Source organism: Orycteropus afer, unplaced genomic scaffold (assembly GCF_000298275.1).
Source record: "Orycteropus afer afer isolate SDZICR_OR568_19922 unplaced genomic scaffold, OryAfe1.0 scaffold00123, whole genome shotgun sequence".
NCBI lineage: Eukaryota > Metazoa > Chordata > Mammalia > Tubulidentata > Orycteropodidae > Orycteropus > Orycteropus afer.
In genome coordinates, this window is record NW_006921710.1 from 2,699,502 (window position 1) to 2,720,390 (window position 20,889).

At 49.6% G+C, this 20,889-nt stretch overlaps 1 protein-coding gene across 1 annotated transcript in view; it reads right to left on the reverse strand.

Annotated features, from left to right (window-relative positions):
- LAMC3 (laminin subunit gamma 3) overlaps positions 1–20,889 on the reverse strand; it is a 94,264-nt gene that overhangs the window by 52,840 nt on the left and 20,535 nt on the right. The window contains exons 4-11 of the mRNA XM_007944344.2: positions 14,930–15,096; positions 12,591–12,779; positions 12,393–12,510; positions 10,232–10,330; positions 5,127–5,263; positions 2,415–2,525; positions 871–1,063; positions 558–676 (exon numbers count right to left, since the gene is read on the reverse strand). Coding sequence (XP_007942535.1) covers positions 558–676; positions 871–1,063; positions 2,415–2,525; positions 5,127–5,263; positions 10,232–10,330; positions 12,393–12,510; positions 12,591–12,779; positions 14,930–15,096 — 1,133 coding nt within the window. The remainder of the gene's footprint in view (positions 1–557; positions 677–870; positions 1,064–2,414; positions 2,526–5,126; positions 5,264–10,231; positions 10,331–12,392; positions 12,511–12,590; positions 12,780–14,929; positions 15,097–20,889) is intronic.

Consider the following 20,889-nt stretch of genomic DNA (forward strand, 5'->3'; position numbering starts at 1 on the left):
CCAGCCACTCCTCGGAAGGAAGGTTGGGCAATCCTACTTCCATAGTGATACTGCCTCGGAAACCCAAGGAGGGGTCACTATGAGTCGGGGCCGACTCGACGGCACATAACAACAACAACAAAGGGAGGTTGCTTAGGTGTGATCCCACTAGTGACCAGCAGGGGGACCTGCTTCTTCAGGGGAATCCTGGCCCGTCCCTGCAGCCAGCGTTGGCCAGGGCTCCCAGGGCTCCCTCCCCCATCAATGGCGGATGCTGTGATGGCGGAGTAATTGCATCCAGTGGTTCTTGGCTAATTTGCTGGCCACAGACTGTCCCTCAGAACCGTCCATTCTCAGTACCTCACCTGTCCAGTCCCTGCCTCTTTCCTCAGCATCCACCCTCACTACTCCTACTGATTATAGGATCTCTAGCAGGTGACCTGATCGGAGTCTGGGGACATGGGGGTAATAACCACCCTGCTGTGAGGCTTCTATAGGACTAGGCAGGGAGGGGCTCAGTCCAGCTCCGGGTACCTGGTGAGCCTCAGTTCTCAGGAGGCACCATTACCATTACTGACCATGAGGGCTTGGGCTTTGGCTGCTGACCCAGACACGCAGAGCGGTGAGATTGGCAAGAAGCCGCTGAAAGTGGAATGAGGGCAGCAGAGGCTCCGCGTCCTCAGAGGTTTCCTGCAACCTGGCAGGGACAAGGGTCAAAAGAAGAATCTAAGTACAAGGGCAGGTGGGCACCAAGAACCCTTGGGCAGGGGCCTTAGAATCAGCATCCCCCTCCCCAGATCACAAGAGCAATGTCAATTGTGCCTGGACCTCAGAGACCAGCTAGACAGCCCCCCACACACACACCTCTCAGGACAGAGGGGGGACACTTACTGGAACTTGAGCTGCACCTCCCCAGGCTGCCCACTGTCCTCGGGGCCAGACAGGCTGAAGTGCCACAGAGACAAGGCTAAGCCTGCCCCTTCCAGCCTTAGCTGCACAGGAGGTGGGGAGCTCCCAGGAGGCACCCTGAAGGTCAATATTAGGAGCTGCCCATAGCTGAACCGCTGGTCTCCCAGGAACTTCTCTGTAGACAAGAGAAGGCGCCTTTAACATTCTTATTGAATTAGCTTGATATTAAATGTCTATATTGATTTTATTGGCAATTAAACATTCAAACAAGATAAAACTGCAGCAAGGCGGACACAAAGGCTCCCTGCCTAGCAGATGCAGATGGTGCCCCACCCACATTTCCTGAAAGCAAATGCTGGACGGGGAGCAAGGTGCTGGGTCATGCATGTTACATGTATCTCCTCTGCTCACATGCTTAGTTTAACTCTCTGCTGTTACTCTCTGGACTTTTAAAAATAATTTTATCTTTGAACTTGTGTTTTGTGAGGCAAGTCCAACAGGACAACAGAATTTGCATGGGAGTAAATGTTAGATTACATCTAACCAAACCCACTACCACTGAGTCAATTCCAACTCATAGAGATGTTCCATAGAGTTTCCAAGGCTGTTGGGGAAGCAGACTGCCTCCTCTTTCTCCCACTGAGAGGCTGGTAGGTTTGAACTGCTGATCTTTTGGTGAGCAGCCAAATGCTTTAACCACAGCACTCCCAGAGCTCCTGTTAGGGTAAGTGGCAAGGGGGAATTTAAAGATGCAGATGGAATTGAGGTTGCTAATCAGCTCACTTTAAAATTGGGAAAGCTTCCCGGATCATCAGGTGGGTGCTATGTAATTACAAAGAGACCTCTGGTGGCATAATGCTAAGGCATTTGACTGCTAACCAGAAGGTTGATGGTTCAAACCCACTAGCCACTCAGAAGGACTGGACAATCGACTCGACAGCAGTAAGTTTGGTTTGGGTATGGTTTTCAGTGTGAAAGAGGAAGGCGGAAGAGTCAGCATCAGACATACAGCCTGAGAAAGGCTGAGCCAGTCATTGCTGGCTTTGACGATGGAAGGAGACATGAGCCTAGGAACGTGGATAGCCTCTAGAAGTTGCAAAAAGGCAAGGAAAGAGATTCTCCCCCTGTGTCTCCAAAAAGGATGCAGAACTCTGCCTACACCTTGATTTTAGTCCAGGGACACCATTTTGGACTTATGACCTCCAGGACTGTAGGATGATAGATTTGTGTTGCTTTAAGTCACCAAACAAAAAGAAAAAAAAAAGAAAGAAAATGCACTGCTGTTGAGTCAACGCCAACTCATAGCGACCCCTCCTTGGGTTTTCGAGGTAGTATCACCACAGAAGTAGACTGCCCAGTCTTCCTTCTAAGGAGTAGCCAGTGGGTTTGAACTGCCAGCGTTCTGGTTAGCAGTCAAACACTTTAGGCACTACACCACCAAAACCACAATTTGTGTAATTTGCTATAGCAGCAGCAGTAGGACACTGACACTGGGTAAATGTGCCCCTATCTGTGGCTGGCGGTACCTGGTGCTATGAGTTCCTCCTCATCTTCTGGGCTCAGGAGGATCCCCTTTGAGCTCCACTGTGCAGGATGCTCTGGGCTCTCCCCACTTCTGGCTCCCCAGCCCTCGGCTCCTAGGCAGCAAACATACACACACACACACACACACACACATCAGTGTGAGGCATGGAGCAAATGGACACACGCAACAGAGCCTCCCTTCCTACTTCACAGCCTTCCCAGGTCCTCTCTCTCAGACAAATCCTGAACAGAACACAGTGGATATAGTCCAGAGACCCCAACCTGGGGGCACTGGGACACAAGAGCCATTTTAGAGAGAGCCTTCTCACCTGTGACCTCACCACACTCCTCATTCAAGGTCATTTGAGTTGCACGAGCCATTAGCCCCATTGTTCCCAGGGAGGCCAACTGGTTAGGAAATGGCAGAGGTAGGACCACAAAGCAGGTCTTCGGGTCCCCAGTCCCAGTTCAGCCACCCTCCTTCTGGCAACAGCAGGATAAGGAGCATAGGCTTCCACAGAGCAAATGACCCCAAGATGTTCTCTAGGGGCAGCTAGGGAATAGGGTGGAGGCCAAATGTGTAGGGCATCTTAGAGCTGAAAAAAGGGGCAAGATGTCCAAAAGAGAAGTGTAGGGTTTGTGCAATGCTGCACTAGGCTCTGCTATCCACTGGCTGTGTGACCTCAGACAAGTTACTTAACCTCTCTGAAGCCAGTTCCTTGTCTGCAAAATGGTAGCAGTTCTCAAAGTATGGTCTGGATGCCCTGGGAGAGCTCTGAGACCCTTTCAGGAGACTGTTGTTGTTGTTATGTGTCTTGGAGTTGGACCCAACTCATAGCGACCCCTACTTGGGTTTCCAAGGCAGTATCACTACAGAAGTAGATTGCCCAACCTTCCTTCTGAGGAATGGCTGGTGGGTTTGAACTGCCAGCTTCTGGTTAGCAGTCAAGTGCCTTAGGCACTATGCTACCTGTTGTTGTTGTTGTTGTTATGTGCTGTCGAGCTACCAGAGCTCCCTGCTATTGTTTTAGTATTTGCTAAATATTTGTGCTGGTCCTCTTTTTCATTCTGATGTGAAGGTTCATCATTTTTAATTTGAGGTTACCCTGTTTTTATAGGTTTCAGGAGACTAGAGAAGTCAAAACCATTTTCTTAATAACACTAAGCTGTCACGTGCACTTTTCATTATCTCTCCCATGAGTGTACCATGCAGTTTTCCAGAAGCTGCAGGGTGTGTGATTTCACAACAGACCTAATGGCAGAAGTCAGTGTGAGGGTCAGGTGACTTCTATTAAAGAGAATTGCAAAAGCATAAAGCAAATGCTGCTCTTACCATGCAATTTTTTGTTTTATGTTATTTTTCATAGAAGTACGTTGTTTCTTACAATGTTATAGGTTTACAATTATTTTGAAATGAATTGATAAATAAGTATTTTTAAATGACTCAGGTTTAATTTTGACTGCAAAAGATTTCCATATAAGAAATCACAAGAATAAAAGCTCTTTGGTGCTCAATAATTTTCAAGAGTTTATAAAAAAGGGATCCTGAGACTAAAAAGTTTGATCATGAAGATAAAGTAAGATTGGAATGAAGCGTCAAATCCAGGGCCTAGCTCAAAGTGAGAGCAGATAATAATAATGTTCTTATGATCTATAAAATGTTTCATGTGACAGTAACATCCTTCACTCCAGGGCTATGCTCTGACCCAGGCCCCTCTCAGGCCTGATTTCTGTGTGGCATCCAGCAGAGGGCGTGCTGTCCCCATGGCTGGGGCACCCTAGAGCCTGCAACTGAGTTTCTATTCACGGCTAAGGAGCCAGTCCCCTCTCAGGAAGAGAGGAGCTCTGTGGGCCCCCTGGTACCTCTCCAGGACAGAGCCGCTCTCCCACAAGTTCCTAGTAAACCAAGGTGAGTGGCTGCTCCAGGGCAGAGGGTTGGAAGGAGATGAGGAAGGGAGGGGACAATCACCACATGCCACCCTCCCAAGAGCCCTGGTTCACAGCAGGCTGTGACTAAATCCCAGAACTCAGCCACTTTCCCTGTGCTGTGATCTCATTGCCAATGCTCCCAAGTGTGGCTATCCCACCCTGCAGTCTAGGACCCAGGGCACCATTGTACCCCTGGACCAGAGAAAGCCTGTACATTGATGAAGAGCAAAACCGAGGAGTTGATGAACCCAGAGACCAACAACTGACTTATGTGACCTTGGATGAGAACCTCCCTTTCCTGGACTTCAGTTGTCTCCTCTATAGTAAGCACCTACCTGCCAAGGTCTCTGTGAGTTTCCATGCAAGAAAAGAGCTCAGTATAGCACTCAGCATACAGCAGGTACTCAATAAATGGAGGCCAGGGCATTAAGCTGGAACCTCCAGCATATAGACTCTCGAAGGGAGGCCAATCTTGATAGGGTAATTAGTAATTTCCCTATAGGATCCAAAGGATGTCAGATGCCCAACCCCAATCCTGCCAAGTATAAATGCAGCTTGAGGCTGAGAACAAGGGCAGGGGCCAAGGAGGGTATGAAGGGGGGACCTCACACCTGACCCACAGTAAGTGGGCTCTGTGTACGCATGTGGGAGGCACCACCTAGGCCTTGGCTGTCGCCTCCTTTTCAAACCAACCCATACCAGCAGTGTGTGGTTCCCCCCGGGGAAGATCATTTGCCCACCCGGGTTGGAAGCAGACCAAGGAGGCAAGAGGAGGCACGTCTTACCCTGGTGGAAGTCAGAGAGGATATGATGCTCCCGGAACCGGGTGGCAGCTGCGCACACCTTGGAATGGCCATAGCAGAAGCAACTGCTGCAGCCGGCTGGGTTGTGGGGCTGCAGGTTAAATGTCCCTGGGCGGCATCTGAAAAGAAGGCAAGATAAGGCCAGTGGGGCCAAATGAATCAGCCTGGGATGGGGAAGGGGGATGGCCAGATTAGCAGGTTCTGCAATCCCAACTAGACCGATGTCCCGAATCCCCAGGAAAACTTGTTTGAAAAATAAGTTTAGATTTACAGCAGAGTGGAAAGGACAGCTCCCATGCACAGTCGGTCCTTGTCACTCATGGAGTCTGCATTTGTGAACCTCCCCACTTGTTATCATTTATTTCTAAGCCCCAATCAATGTGCATGGCACTTTTGTGGTCACTGTGGACGTACACAGCCACTCCGCAGGAGAAAGATGTGGTAGTCCACTTCCATGACGATTTACAGCCTTGGAAACAGTATGAGGCAGTTCCATGGGCTGTCCCATAGGGTCGCTATGAGCTGTAACTGACTTAACGGCAATGTTTTTCTTTTTCTCTTCCCTATTTTAAAACTCTACATGATATTACCAGTGATGGTAACCTTCATCACTAGGGTAAGGTGATGTCTGCTAGTTTTCTCCATTGTAAAATATGCATATTCTAATCATTAGAAGCAAGTCACTAAATCTAGTCCCGAGCTAAAAAACCAAAGCAGTTGCCTTTGAGACGATCTGGACTCAGGGTGACCCCACATGTTTCAGAGTGAAACAGTGCTCCACAGGGTCTCCAATGGCTGTGATCTTTTGGTCACAGTCTCTAGGCCTTTTTTCTGATACACCTTTGGGTGGATCCAAACTGCCAACCTTTCAGTTACCAGCCAAGCACTTAACCATTTTTACCCCCCAGAGACATCCATACCACACCAAAACAAAATGAATAAATGAATAAACCCATTGCCATCGAGTTCATACTGACTTATAGCAACCTTATAGGACAGAGGGGGAGCTCTGGTGGTGTAGTGCCTAAGGCACTTGACTGCTAACCAGAAGGCTGGTCGTTCAAACCCACCAACCACTCTTCGGAAGAAAGGTTGGGCAATCTACTTCCATAATGATACCACCTCGGAAACCCAAGGAGGGGTTGCTATGAGTTGGGTCCGACTCGACGGCACATAACAACAACAACAACAACATAGGACAGAAGAGAACTGCCCCATAGAGTTTCTAAGACTATAACTCTTTATGGAAGCAGACTGACACATCTTTCTCTGGTGAAGTAGCTGGTGGGTTCGAACTGTTGACCTTTCAGCTAACAGCCTAGTGTTTAGTCATTGTGCTACCAGGGTTCCTAATCCAGCCCAAAGGGAGGAGAATTAGGTTCCACTTCCTTAAGTGGGGGGGAGGTACAAGAAAATTATAAACATATGTTAAAATCACCACGGTAATTAATAATACTTCGAGGCAGAGATTTGGAGGCTGTACAAGTATCCTGTTTCCCCTTAGTCTGGCCCACTCATCTTATTTTAGCATCCATCAGTGCAGTCTGGCCCACAGTGATTCCAACTGTGATGTTCTTACAGGGATTTTCTATTTCACTCATTCCTTCCACATCCACTATTTGGAATTCTTCTGGAAGGAAGATGTGTCCTTTTGTCCCCATTTATTTATTTATTCAGTTATCTGTTTATGTCAGTATGGACTCATGGATATTTATCCTATCCTTTGGGTTATAATCCAATTCCATTGTTATTTATTTTGTGGCTCAAATCATTTCAGCTGATTTCAACCCTTTCAGGTGGCTCCTGTGCCCTTTGATGTGCCCCCATCCTGGTGGGGTTTTATTGTTTGTTTCTTTTTTGTGTTTAGGAGCTCTGGTGGCATGGTGGTTAAGGCATTTGGCTGCCAACCAAAAAGGTCAGCAGTTTGAACCCACCAGCTGCTCCGCAGAAGAAAAAATGATGCTGTCTGCTTCCATAAAGATTTACAGCCTTGGAGACCCAATGGGGCAGCTCTACTCTGTCCTATAGGGTTGTTATAAGTAGGAGTCGATTCAATGGCAAAGGGTTTTGTTTTGTTTTTAAGCACTTCCTTACTTTCTGGCACTACAAGATGCTCCAGGTTCATCTTGTATTTTCCCTGGCCCAGTTCCAGAATCAAGGAACTCTGCTGGTGTAGCCGTTAAGGCATTCAGCTACTAAGCAAAAGGTCAGTGGTTTGAACCCACCAGCCACTCCATAGAAGAAAGATAAGTAGCGTACTTCCATAAAGATTTATAGCCTTGGAAACCCAATGGGGGTCACTATGAGTTGGAATCAACTCAGTGGCAGTGAGTTTGGTTTTGATTTGAGTTTTAGAATCAGCCATTTCTCCAAGGAGCCCTGGGAAAACATTTTTCAAGTACAGATTTCCTGGTTTCTACTCCAGGAGACTTGTTATGGGCAGGCTTGGGTGGAGGGATCTGATTCATAAAAAGCTGTTGACGAGCTCAATGTCCAGCCAGTTCAGATGAACACATCTCAGCAAGCCCTCCCATTTCACAAATGCGTAAACTGAGCCTCAGAGGGGAAGATCTACTCAAGGTCACAAGGCAGGGCAGAGGTGTGACAAGCTTCCTGACTCTCAGGTTAGATCTGGTTCCCTAACCCCACCCTGGAGAGAGTCAGCCTTCCTCCCCCCCCCCGGGGGGGGCCCCCCACAGGCCGCAGCACATAGACAAGACCAGGAAGTAGCCTAGGGCTGGCCAGGGACCAGCAACACAGCTTTGGCACTGGCTTCTTCCTGAACAGGTACAGGACCAACATATACCAACAACATAGAGTCCATGACAGTGCTGTGTCAGGCACTTCACACACAAGGTCTCTGGCCAGCTCTACCTTGGGCTCAGTCACAGGACATCAAAAAGCCCCAGGAACACCTGAGCTGGGTACATAAAGTTTCAAAGATGCAAGACAAAGCTAGGGAGAGGAGACAGTACATGCCCAAGGAGGTAAACCCATGTTTGTTTGCCAGCCCCACTGCTGGAGCAAGGAGACCAATGCCTGCATGCTTGTAAGAGGAAGTTTAAGGAGTAAATGACCTTGGAAAAGTCCCTTCATCTCATTGAACTTCAGACATCATACTTAAACCATGATTGGGTTATAAGTGTGGCAAATAGACCACTCTCAACTCAATTTGGTAAGGCTTCATGAAGCAAGGCACTAAGAAGGATACTGATGCTACAGTAGGGCTCATTGCAAAGAGAGCTGTGCTCCATTGGACATGTCTGCCATGAATAGGAAAGTAGATGGTTGTGATGTGAATGCCATGTATTTGCTATCCCTGGATAAGATGATCTCTCCTGTCCTTTTCAGGATTCTGAGTTAGAAAAAAAAACCTATTTTCTTAAGTTATGTACCCATCAATGATGCAGGATCAAAATATAAACAGTGTCATTAAGCCTTTGGATAATTTTTTTTTTTTTAATTTTCTTTTGATTTGGGTGAAGATTTACAGAGTACATTCACTTTTCATACAGCAGTTCACATATACTTTGTCTCATGTCATTGACCAAAATTTACAATGCAACAGATCCCCTCCCACTTCCTCCCCATAGTTACCTCTCCCCAGTGACCATCCCTCCATACTCTGAAGGGAGCTGTCTCCCTGTGCATAAGTCGCCCTTCCTTCTCCCATGATTGTTCTCTCCAGGGCATGTGTCTACTTGAGGTAAATGTTTAACTCATATGCCTGTACTTTGTTTGGCTGGAAACCACAGGTGTGGGTTCAATTCCAGACCTGAAGGGCAGCTAGGAGCCATAGTCCCAGTGGTTCCACCAGGCTCCATTGGACCAGCAAACCTGGTCTCCACCTTCTTTTTTTTTTTTTTCCTCCAAATGATTTTGAGTTTTGTTCCACATTGTTCTCCCTCTCTATGCAGGATCTCCTACATCCCTTCCAAGTGGATGATAGTGGTAGCCGGGCTCCAACTAGTTCTTCTGGTCTCATAGTTGTATAGGTTGCAGATCGGATGGTGTACCAGTTGCTAGGACTGATTGTTTCCATTAATTTTGGTTTTCTTCTTTCTTCTTGATGAGGAGAGACCCATTGTTGCATCTAGATGGCAGCTTGCTAGCTTTTAAGATCCCAGTCGCTACTCGCCAAAGTAGTAGGTGGAACAATGTTTTGTATAGTATGTTATGCCAATTGAGCTTGATGTCCCCTGTGACTATGGTCCCAAGCCCGCAGGATCAACTACTCGGTCGCTCTGGGAAGCTGGCTGTGACCAAGCAATGACCATACCTTGCCCCTTGTCAGCTCTACTATACACCTGGGAATTCTGATCATTCACATAAACTTATAGGACCATTGTCTGCCAACCCTATATATGATCTTGGATACACTCCCCATTTAGACATACCTAGTTGTTTAGCCTGTCCACCTATCTATCCGTCCATATACCCACGTTTGCTTTCACTGACAACTCAGTACTGTATATGCAAAAGGGTTCATATTTGTTGTCTATACCTCCCATGTACCTCTCTATGTCTTTCTCATCCTCAATGCTGCCATATTGGTCACTCACATTTGGTACATTGCCCTTCTCTTCACCCAAATCAATATTTATCTCTATCTATCTAACAGCATTCCCTCCCCTCCCCTCCCACCCCCGGTAAACAAAAAAGAAAATTTCCTCCAATAGATAAACCTTTCCTTAACTTTTATAATAATGGACTAATACAATATTTGTCCTTTTGTGACTGACTTATTTCCCTCAGCATAATGTCCTCCAAGTTCATCCACGTTATGTGGTGTTTTGCAGATTCTACATTATTCTTTAGCATTGCATAGTATTCCATTGTGTGTATGTACCATAGTTTGGTTATCCATTCCTCAGTTGATGGACATCTAGGTTGTTTACATGTTTTCGCTATTGTAAATGGCGCTGCGATGAACATCGGCGTGAATGGTAGATCCATGGGGCTCCAGGAAGAGTGCAGGGTGATGGTAAAGTCAAAGTTGGTGACCTCCCCAGCCCACAGCCTTGATGTCTCCTCAGTGACCCCTGAAGTCGCTTCCAGAAGGCTTATTATTGAACCAGCTCACTCACCTGTCACACAGACTGCCTTCCACATTCTCTTTGCAGGGGCAGCGCCCACTGCGGGGGTCACAGGTACCCAGGCTGCCAGCAGGATTGCAGGTGCAGGGTCTGCCAAAGAGATTAGACAACTGGAAAAGTGTCCAATGAGCAACTCCAAAGTGAGAATAGCCCATTCTCCTTGGAAGAAATCTCCCTACCCTCCCCTGATCCTGAAGAGACCAGGAGGCAGCCTGACCCAAGAGCCTACCCCTGGCTTTACTGTTCCCACCTTGCCAAGGAATCAATCCATCTACTCACCCACATTAAGATCCCTCTGCCCACTAACCCACTCATCTATTTATACATCCATCCATCCACCCACCCACCCACACATCCTTCCATCTATCATCCACCCAGCTACTCATTCATTCATTCACCTACCCCTCCAGCCATCTAAACCAAACACCAAACCCACTGCCTTCGAGTCAATTCTGACTCATAGCGACCCCCACTGGGTTTCCAAGGCTGTAAACATTTACAGAAGTAGGTTGCCTCATCTTTCTCCTGCAGAGCAGCTGGTGGGTTTGAACCACTGACCTTCTGGTTAGCAGCCTAATGCCTTACCCACCATGCCACAAGAGCTACTTTCCAGCCATCTACTCATCCATTTATCCATCCTTCCATCCACCTACTCACCCAATAAGACATGGTTCCTACATTCACAGAGCACGCTGTCCAGTGAGGACAGATAGGTAAACAGGCAGACACTATACTGTGATATATGTTATGGGAGGGAGTGTATAGGTGACTGTGGCAGCAGCAAGGAGGGCATGTGATCCAGCCTAGGGGTGAAGGCAAAGGGCAGGTGAAAGGGAAGACTTCCTAGGGGAGTGGTACTGTGGCTGAGAACTGAACAATAGGAGTTTGCCACACACAGGTTGGGAAAGGCTTGGAGGGGGAGGGGAAACCACTCCAATCTAGGAACAACAGCATGTGCAAAGGCCCAGAGACAGAGAGATCATGGGGAATCAGCCAGGTCCCCATCCAGTGGCCAGTTTTGTGCCCAGAACCACTAAGTATTTTACAATGGATTGAGACAACACCCTCCCACACACACCCCAATACCTTTGCTCTGACTTTCAAATATACAAGGAATTTGATGTAATTAATCAAAGCCAAATACATTTAGAAGTGCTTCCAAATTTTAACAGCTGTACTTTTCTGGCCATTATGTATTTTCTCAAATCAAGTGAGGACATGGTTTCCAGTTAGACCCATCCTCTGAGAGTCAGATTCCGATAGTCTGTGCCCATCTCTCCTCCAATGTCCCACGGCACTGCCAACTCAGCATAGTCCAGACTGCACTCAATATCTCCCATCCCAGCTCCTCCCCGTGAGCTCCTCTTCACTCCCCTTAGCCAGGATACCCAAAGCAAAGCCCTGGCAGTCAGCCTTGTCCCTTCTCCCTCCTTGGTCCTCCGTGAGCACATCCTGCTAACCCAGCCTTTTGATGGGCTCTGGAACCTGTCTAGCAATCTCCCTTTCCATGGCCAAGCCATAGTCTAGGCTGGCACCATGCCTAGGTGTTACTGCTGCAGCTCTGGGCTTTCACCTCATCCCCCTCCTGCTTCAGCTCAATCCACAGCTCCTCCTGAGGTCCCACGAGACCAGCCTTCTTGGCACACCCGCTTGCCTTGTACTCCACGTTCAGCCATCATGACCTTCCCCTGAAGGGCCCCGAGTGCACCGGGCTTGTGTTTACCTCGGGGCCTTTGCACATGCTCTGCCCCTGCCTGGAATACTTGTCCCTGCCTGGTCCTCACTCACCATGTCTTAAATAGAACTGAGTGCCTCTTATGGCAAGCCTGCCCTCAACCCTTAAACCCAACGGTGCTTCCACGGGACTCAGCACCCTGGTTCCTAATTGTCTGCATACATCTCTGCCTCCCAGGCCTAGAACCTCCATGAAGGCATAGACTGGGTACCTCCAGTCCTCACCCAGGACTGGGCACAGTGGCTGCTAAGTAAGAAAATGTGGACTAGAGGAAAGAAAAAAGGAGGCAAGGCAGTGCTGAGTATCACACCCCTCCACTTCCTGTCATTCAGTCTAATTCCACTGCCACATGTGGACCTGCTTCCCATGGGCCCATGCTGGGCTGCCCACGCCCTGCTGCATGCTGGCCACCCTTACCTGCAGCCTCCCTCGCTGAGTGAGTGGAACCCAGACAGGCAGTGGTCACACTTCCAGCCTGTCACTGTGGGTTTGCAGGTGCAGGTGCCTGAGCCATCACACTGGAGGTGCAGGGAGCCTGGTGGAGGAAGGGTGCAGGGCAGCGTGAACCAAGACAGAGGGGAGCGAGGGGGAGGAGGTGGTGGGAGCCCACCTCACCTGCTGGGTGGCAGTCACAGGGCAGGCATGGCGCTTTCATGTCCCAGTGATAGAAGTTCTCCTGGCAGCGCTCACAGTGTGGCCCGGCAGTGTGGTCTCGGCAGTGGTGGCAGCGCCCGCCATGCCCTGTGCTGCGGAAGAGCTCCCGGTCAAATGTACATTCCTCTGAGTGGCCGTTGCAGTTGCAGGCTGGGGGTGGGGCACAAAGCAGGGGCCTTGTGAGCAGCTCCAGGCACGTGGTAGGAGGGCAGTCAGGGCCAGCCAACCTCCCTATGTCAGACAAGCAGGCAGCACCACAGAGGACAAGAGGACAGGGTGCAGGCCTAGCTTGATCAATGATCTGAAGACCAACTAACTGACCACCCAAAACAGGACACTCTTACATACACCAAAGTATCAGGCATAGACAGATCACACTGGACAAACCAGGATGCCTGGTTCCTGGGTCATGGATTGCAGACTGGCTACCTTCTAGAGCTGCCATGTGGCTCATTCCAAAACCTCCTGCAGACTCTCCAAGCCTAATCATTGTGTGCATCTGGTCTCCAACACTTCAAAAGCCCCAAGTTAGTCAGGCTCATGAAAAACACAAGTCACCCTTCATTCACTCATTAATTCATTCAGGAAAAATATGTACCAAGGATCAGCTATGTATGGTGAGCCCAGGGGAAGGTATAGTGTAGAGACACACCTTGTTCCTGTGCTTAGGTTGCCCAGTCCTCACCCCTGTGGTCACACCTCTGTCTAAGAGCCAGACACAGTAAGTGAGTGAAAAGCCCATGAGTGAAGCACTATGACAGGAGAAGCATGGGGTGGGGAGTGCACTAGGAGCTGAAAGGAGGGGAGGGGCCCCTAGAACTGTCTTGGGGATGATGCTTCTAGCCTTCCTAGAGTAAGTCATGGCTAAGGTGACCTGAAGGATGATCAGGAAGAAGGTACCAGGTGAAAGGGGAGAGGATGTCCCACACTGGAGACGAAAGCTCAGAGGATAAAGAAATAAGATGTACCCAGTGTGGGGGTGGCAAGCAGAGCAGTGTGGGGATAGTGTGTGCATGGCATGCCGTTGACTTTGAGCCAGGCTGGGCAGGGGTGGCGTGCGGTGTGATGGGGCACGGAGGAGGGTAGAGGCAGCTGTGAGGTCAGAGAGATGAGAGAGGCCAGCAGAGCTTGCTATGGGGAGACCAGGCAGCATACTGAGTAGACTTCACCTCTGACCAAGGAAGGATGTTGAGGAGAGGAGGGGCGCAATCAAACCTCCACTGGAGGAGCCCTGGCTGTGGGTGGAGTTGGAGTCAGGGAGAGGAGGGATGAGGGAGCTTCAGACACCTAGTGGGGAGGTGATGGGGCCTGGACCAAGGACACAAATTAGATGGACCAGAGGGACACAACAGAATGTGGAGCTCAGGAGCTGGCTGGACTGAGGGGGGTGTGCTCAAGTACAAAACCCCAGCTTCCAGGCTGTGTGAGGACAAAGGTGTGACCACAGGAATGAGGACTTGGCAGAAGCCACATGGCCTTTTGTGTCACTGCTGTGTGCTGCTAGCTAGCACAGCCTCCTGGGCCCAGAGGGCACCCTGGTGGAGATGGGCCAGCAAGGGCAGCAGGAACCCATTAGGATCAAGGCAGCCCAAGGCAGCTCCTGTCCCAAGGAACAGGCTGTCCCTCTCCATCTTAGCCCTGGCTGCTGGTGGCCTAAGCCCAAGAGAACAACAGGGCCCAGAGGCCAGGCCAGTTGTGGTGCCTCCACACAAAGATCCTCCTCCTCCAGGCAACAATGCCAGTGCCTGATGACTCCAGAACTCACGGGAGAGCCTAAAGGAAACCAGATGGCTGTCTGAGGAGGGAAATGGGGTGGGGATTGAGTGTCTGGGTGGGCTGGCACACCAGGCTGAGATGGGGGGTGGGGAGGTGGTGGTCCCCTGCATGGCCTCATCTCATTAGAGAAGGTATGATGGCACCCTCTTCTCCTCGAGCGTCTCTGAGGTTTGGTGGGCAAAGCCACATCATTCAGGGGGCTGGGACATCAAAGGGCTGTGTAGGGTCCTGGGAATGTGGGTGGGCAGGTCAGCAACCCCCTTGGACTCAGGGTGGCCTGGTTTTCATTAGCAACTGGAGTTGGAACAGTGAAGACAAAGGAACAAGTCGTTGGAGCCCTCTTGGCCCTCACACAATAGGCACCTCTACTTGGGTCGATGTTGTTGGGGGGAGATAGAGTCTTAAAGTCCCCCCACCCCGGCTCCCTCAGCTTCCCCTCATCCCTACAGCAGTGCGGGGGAGGGGCACTCAGAGCCAGCAGCCAGCCAGGCCCACCCAGGCACAGCCCCCATGGTGACACTCACGCAGACACTCATTAGCAGCCTCGGCTGTGCTGCGAGCCCATGGGCGGTCCTGGAAGAAGGGCAGGCAGCGCTCGCAGTCCGGGCCTGTGGTGTTGTGCTGGCACTGGCAGGCCAGCTGACCCGTCTCACTGGGGCCACACTCACTGGCGTGCCCGTTACACTTACACCTGGGAAGAGAGCATGAGGAGGGGGAGCTGGGGACTGTGGGGAGGGGCCAGCAGACAAGGGGTTAATATCTAGGCAGCACTGTGTGTGTGAGTTTTATTGAATGGCTGCTAGGTGCCCTAGTAACAGTACTAGGGAAGCCTGTTCCAGGCACTCCCTGTTCTCCCTCTGCACATGCATAAATCCATTTCATCTTCACAGTCCTATTATCTCCATTTAACATATAAAGAAACTAGAACACGTGTAAGAACATTCATTAGAGGCAAAGTTATGATAACTTCTTAGCCACAGCCAACCACCCTGAAGGAGTGAGTTGTTGAACCTCTGGGCTCGGGACCATGATCATAGCAGACATCAAGCTCAAGTGGCATAACATACTACACAAAAACACTGTACTACATCTTATTTTGGTGAGTAGCGACTGAGGTCTTAAAAGCTTACAAGTGGCCATCTAGATGCAACAATGGGTGTTTCCTCATCCAGAGCAAAGAAGAATGAAGAAAACCAAAGATGAATGGAAACAATTAGTCCAACTGACTAGTGGACCATGAGAACCTCAGCCTATAAGACCATGAGACCAGAAGAACGAGATGGTGCCTGGCTACCACTGTCAACCACTCAGAAAAGGATCAAAATAGGAGATCCTGAATAGAGTGGGAAAACAATGTGGAACAAAACTCAAAATCATTAAAACAAACAAACAAACAAAAACAGGCTTACTGGTCTGATAGAGCCTGGTGAAACCCCTGAGACTATGGCCCCTAGTTACCCTTCAGGTCTGGAACTGAACTCACTCCTATAGCTTCAAGCCAAACAACAGACAGGCATATAAAGTGAACATTCACATCAGGTAGGTACACTTTTTTAGAACAATCAATCATGGGAGATCAGAAGGGCAGTAGTTGCACAGGGAAATAGCTCAGAGGGCAGGAATGCATAGGAAAAAAAAAAAAAAACCATGGAGAGAAAGTAACCACAGGGAGGAAATGGGTAGAGAGCTATTACATTATGGTGAGTGCTGTCAATGTCATGAAACAAAATGTGTATGAACGACTGTATGGAAAATGTATTTGCTCTGTAAACTTTCACCCAAATTACAATGAAAACATAAGCAAGAAACTGAAGCACAGAGGAGTTGACCAAGGCCCCAGCCAATAAGAGGCAGAGTCAGCAAGCCTGCCACAGCAGGTTTCTGCCTCCGCGGAGCCCCCTAGGGGACAAGAGGGATCCAGGAAGAGACCATCTCAGTCTCTCATGGGGAGGGGAGGGCTGGGTGGTCTCAAGGGGCAGTGGGCATGGGAGGGGCAGTGAGGGAGGCTGCCTCATGCACTTCTCAACTGTGTCTAAAAGGAGGAGAAAGAGGTTATCCCTTAGAGGGGACAGCCCCCAACTTGTCCCAAATCCCAACAGACCCTGTCTTTGAGGGCAGCCCTGGGCCTGGGTCCCCACCCCTTCGTGCCCTCTCACAGGATCAGGAGATGGGTGGACTCCGACAAGAACAAAGAGCGTTTCCCAGGGCTGTACAACATGCCTGGCTGGCCTGACCCTGTCGGGCCATTACCTCATCCTGAGTAGCCAGACTGTGAAGCTTAGAGAATGACCATGGCTCCAAGTTTATGGCCTTACTGTGTGCTCAGCTCACATCTCCTGCTGGACCCTCACCACCAAGGTGAGAAGGGCTGTTATTATCCCCATTTCATAGATGAGGAAACTCAATCAGGTCTACAGAGTGACAGATAGCAGATGACAGAGCTAGAATCTAAACTCTGTTGTCTGACTCCACACAGATCCTGAGCTCCTGGACCTGTCTCTATAGCCATGTGGTAGCTCCTGTATTGGGTTGAATAGTATCCCCCAAAATTCATGACCACCTGGAACCTCAGAATGTGACCTTATTGGGAAATAGGGTCTTTGAAGATACAATTAGTTAAGATGATACTACACTAGATTAGAGTGGGCCCTAAACCCAATGACTTGTGTCTATATAAGAAGAGGAGAGGACACACAGAGCTACACCAAGGGAAGATGGTAGCAGAGACTAGAGTGATGCACCTACCAGCCAAGGAACACTAAGGATTTCTGGGGGCCACCAGAAGCTAAGAAGCAAGAAAGGATTCTACCCTAGAGCCTCTGGGAGTACGGGCCTGCGGACACTTTGATTTCAGACTTCTAACCCCTGGAACCGTGAGAGAATGAATTTGTTGTTTTGAGCCACCTAATTTGTGGTACCTTGTTAAAGCAGCCCCAGGAAACGAATACCCTCTCCATAAGCCATGTTCCATACCGTATACATAGGCAGAACCCTGATGTTTTCTCTAATGTGGGGGCACAGGGCTGGAGAAGGAGCATCATTTCCTCACAGGCCTCCATCAGGAACCCAAAGTAGGGAGGCAGCACCCAGCACTTCTGGTGTGGGTGAGGTGGGAGCCAAGAGGTCATGCAACACAGCAGTCCAGGGCAGTGACAAGGGACCACCCACATCCCTGAGGAGGTACTGCAAATGCCTCCTTCCACCATTAAGCCCTCTGACTCCAAGGGAAGGAGAGTGTAATTTTTGGAGGCCACTTGAGGCTGCTCAGGCCACCTACCCCCACCTGTGAGCCACCTTCCCAGCCAGCTGCTGGTCTGAGGGTGATCCAGCTCCCAGCAGCTGGGGCCCAGATATTCTTTGGCTCAAGAATATCTTGAGCCAAAGATGCCCTCTCCATGCCTCCCTCTCCATGCCTCCCCTTACTCCCAAGTGCTAGCCTTCCCTGGCAGGTGCAGGCACCCAAAGTACAGGCAGTTGGGCCCATGTTCCTCTTCCTCACCTTCCCCATCTTGCTGAGCATCACCACTAGAATTATGGGAACCAGAAGTATGGGCATCATTCTGGTACTTCCTACCTCCATGACCCACTGTTTACAAGAAGAGCTGATTTTCTGTCCTAAATAGCAAGATGAGGCAATCTACTTCCGCAGAGATACTGCCTTGGAAACCCAAGGTCACTATGAGTTGGGTCCGACTCGATGGCATATAACAACAACAAATAGCTTTTGGACCAGGGTAGACATCCCCTACACACATCCCTGCCACTCCCTCCCACCTCTCCCACACACCCTGCCTCCCTGGCCCAAGCTGTCCTCATCTCTCAATTGACTCTTACAATGGCTGCCAACTATCATCTAGGCTTCCTCCCATCTCATATCCTTCCCCACACATGTCAGAGGGTTGGTTTTTGTTTTTTTTTTAAATCTGATTCTGTTGCTTGCTTGTTGTTATTAGCTACCATTGAGTCAGCTTTGACTCACAGTGATCACCCTCGTAACAACACTAAACATTGCCTGGTCCTGTGCCATCTTCATGACTGTTGGCATGTTTGAGTCCTTTGCTGCAGCCCTTGCCAATCCATCTCACTGAGGGTTTCCCTCAGTTTTCTTGGCCCTCTTTGCTACCAAACAGGATGTCCTTTCCTAGCAAATGGTGTTGTCTGATGACAGGTCCAAAGTAAATGAGTCTCCCCAGAAATTCTAAGAAACACTCTAGTTGTACTTCTTCTAAGACTGATTTATTTGTTCTTTGGTGATGGTGGTGGTGTGCCATTGAATCCATTCCAACTTGGCAGTCCACAGCATATTCAATATTCTTCACCAACATCACAGTTCAAATGCATCAACTCTTCTTTTTCATTGGTCCAACTTTACATGCATATGGGACAATTGAAAAGACCATGGCTTGAGTCATATACATCTTAGTCATCAAAGTGAGATCTGTGCTTTCTAGAACTTTAAAGAGAAACCTTGTTGCAACCTTGGCCAAATCCTTCAACAGCCTCCCATTGACTATGGGATAAGAATAAACTTGGTCCATGGCCCACAAGGCACAAGGCTCTGACAGTCTTCCAACCTCATCTCCCACTTTGTCCTGCCACACACCCTCACTCCAGCCACACCAACTCTTTCCCAGTTCCTCAAGACCCAGACTTTGCACATGCTGATCCTTCTGCCTGGAATGCCTACCTTTCACCTCTGGTTCAGGCCTCAGCTCCATCCCATCAGCCTCAGAGCCATCTCCTGAGCTTTGCACACAACCCTAAATCCTGTGCCTCTCTGTTCTCATCATTCTGCATGTACTTACACTTCTATTCAGGAGATACTCTGATTAATGTCTGCCACCCCACAAGACTGGGGCAGGAACACTTCTATCTTCCTCTCTCAGAACTCACTGGCACACAGGAGGCCCTGGACATATGTCCCCTGAATAAGGGCACTGCCCCTGCTGGCTGCAGGGCTTTGGGTAAGTCATTCAAGCTCTCAGAGCCTCTAATCTCTTAGCTATAAAGTGGGATGACAACAAGTGACAATTGCAGATGATCAGGCCTGCCTTCCCAGGTACCTCTGGATGGGTTTGAAATGCCAATTTTTAGGCTACCAGCTGAGCGCTTAACCATTTGCTTCACCCAGCTGCCTAAAATTGAATGATTGGGTGTTAGGAGCTCTGGTGGCATAGTGCCTAAGGCACTTGACTGCTAACCAGAGGGCTGGCAGTTCAAACCCACCAGCCACTCCTCGGAAGGAAGGGTGGGCAATCTACTTCCGTAGTGATACCACCTCGGAAACCCAAGGAAGGGTTGCTATGAATTGGGTCCAACACGATGGCACATAGCAACAACAATAACAGGATGTCAGAAGGAAGGTTGGGCAATCTACTTCTGTAGTGATTCTGCCTTGGAAATCTAAGGGAGAGTCACTATGAGTCAGATCCGACTCAATGGCAGTGGGTTTTTTTGTTTAGGATGTTTTTGCTAATTATTAATAAACTTTGAGTTTGGAAAATGTGAGGAAAAAAAAAGTGATGGTGGAAATTGTGGCTGCAAAGTGTTCAACACAGGGCCTCGTGAACAGGACATACCCTACAGATACTGGTGATTCAGATGAGGAACGTGGCAGGAGCAGTCATCAGGGGTAGGGTTTCTTCTCTGTCCATCCCATATTTTCCCTCTCCCAACTCCAAGAGGCAGCCAGGCCTTGATGTCCTTGGCTTTGGGGAAGCAGAAGTTACCTGGGGGAGCCACCGTACCTAGCTTTCAAATGCAGAAGCCTGAGAGCAGACTGAAAGAAGACAGGAAAGTGGGGTTCTGGAAGGTATAAGGAGCATGGGGCCCTGGGAGACTGGACTCCTGGCCTGGGATGCTAAGCCTTAGTGTCCAAGCAGTCACCTGCCTCCCACCATGAGCCCTGCAGAGAGCTAGGGTAAGCTGGGGGCTCATGGGGCCCAGGTGTTCTGCTCTGTGTGCCTGAGAGGGGAGTGGCCTCAGAACCATCTCGGGCAGCACAGGGTCTGGGGTGAGCAACCTGGCCCTCCTTTTACATGGGATAATGTGGAATGTGGAATAAAATTAATGTGGGCTGGACATGCTGGGTACGGTGGCTTGATTGAGGTCACAGGGGAAGGTCAGGGTAGAGCTGGCTGGGAGCAGGGTCCCTCAGGGGAGGGGGAAGTGACACACCCTGGCAAGTGCAGCAAGGGGCAAAGTGGAGACAGCCTGCATATCCCAATAGCTATAAGATGTGGCTGAAGGACAGATACTGGCAGGGCCCTTCCCTGTGCCCCTGCTGGTGGCTGGCCAGCTTGCAGCAGTGAGAGATGTGGGGGGGAAGGCTCACATAAACAGTCAAATTCAGTCAGAGGGACTCTGGTGGCACTGGGCTATGGAGGAAGGTGGAGGGTGACAGACACAAAGGTCACACTCTGATCTACCCCCTCCATTTTCCTTCCTTCCAGCCCAAGCACCCTGCCCAGCAAGTCCGTCTCCC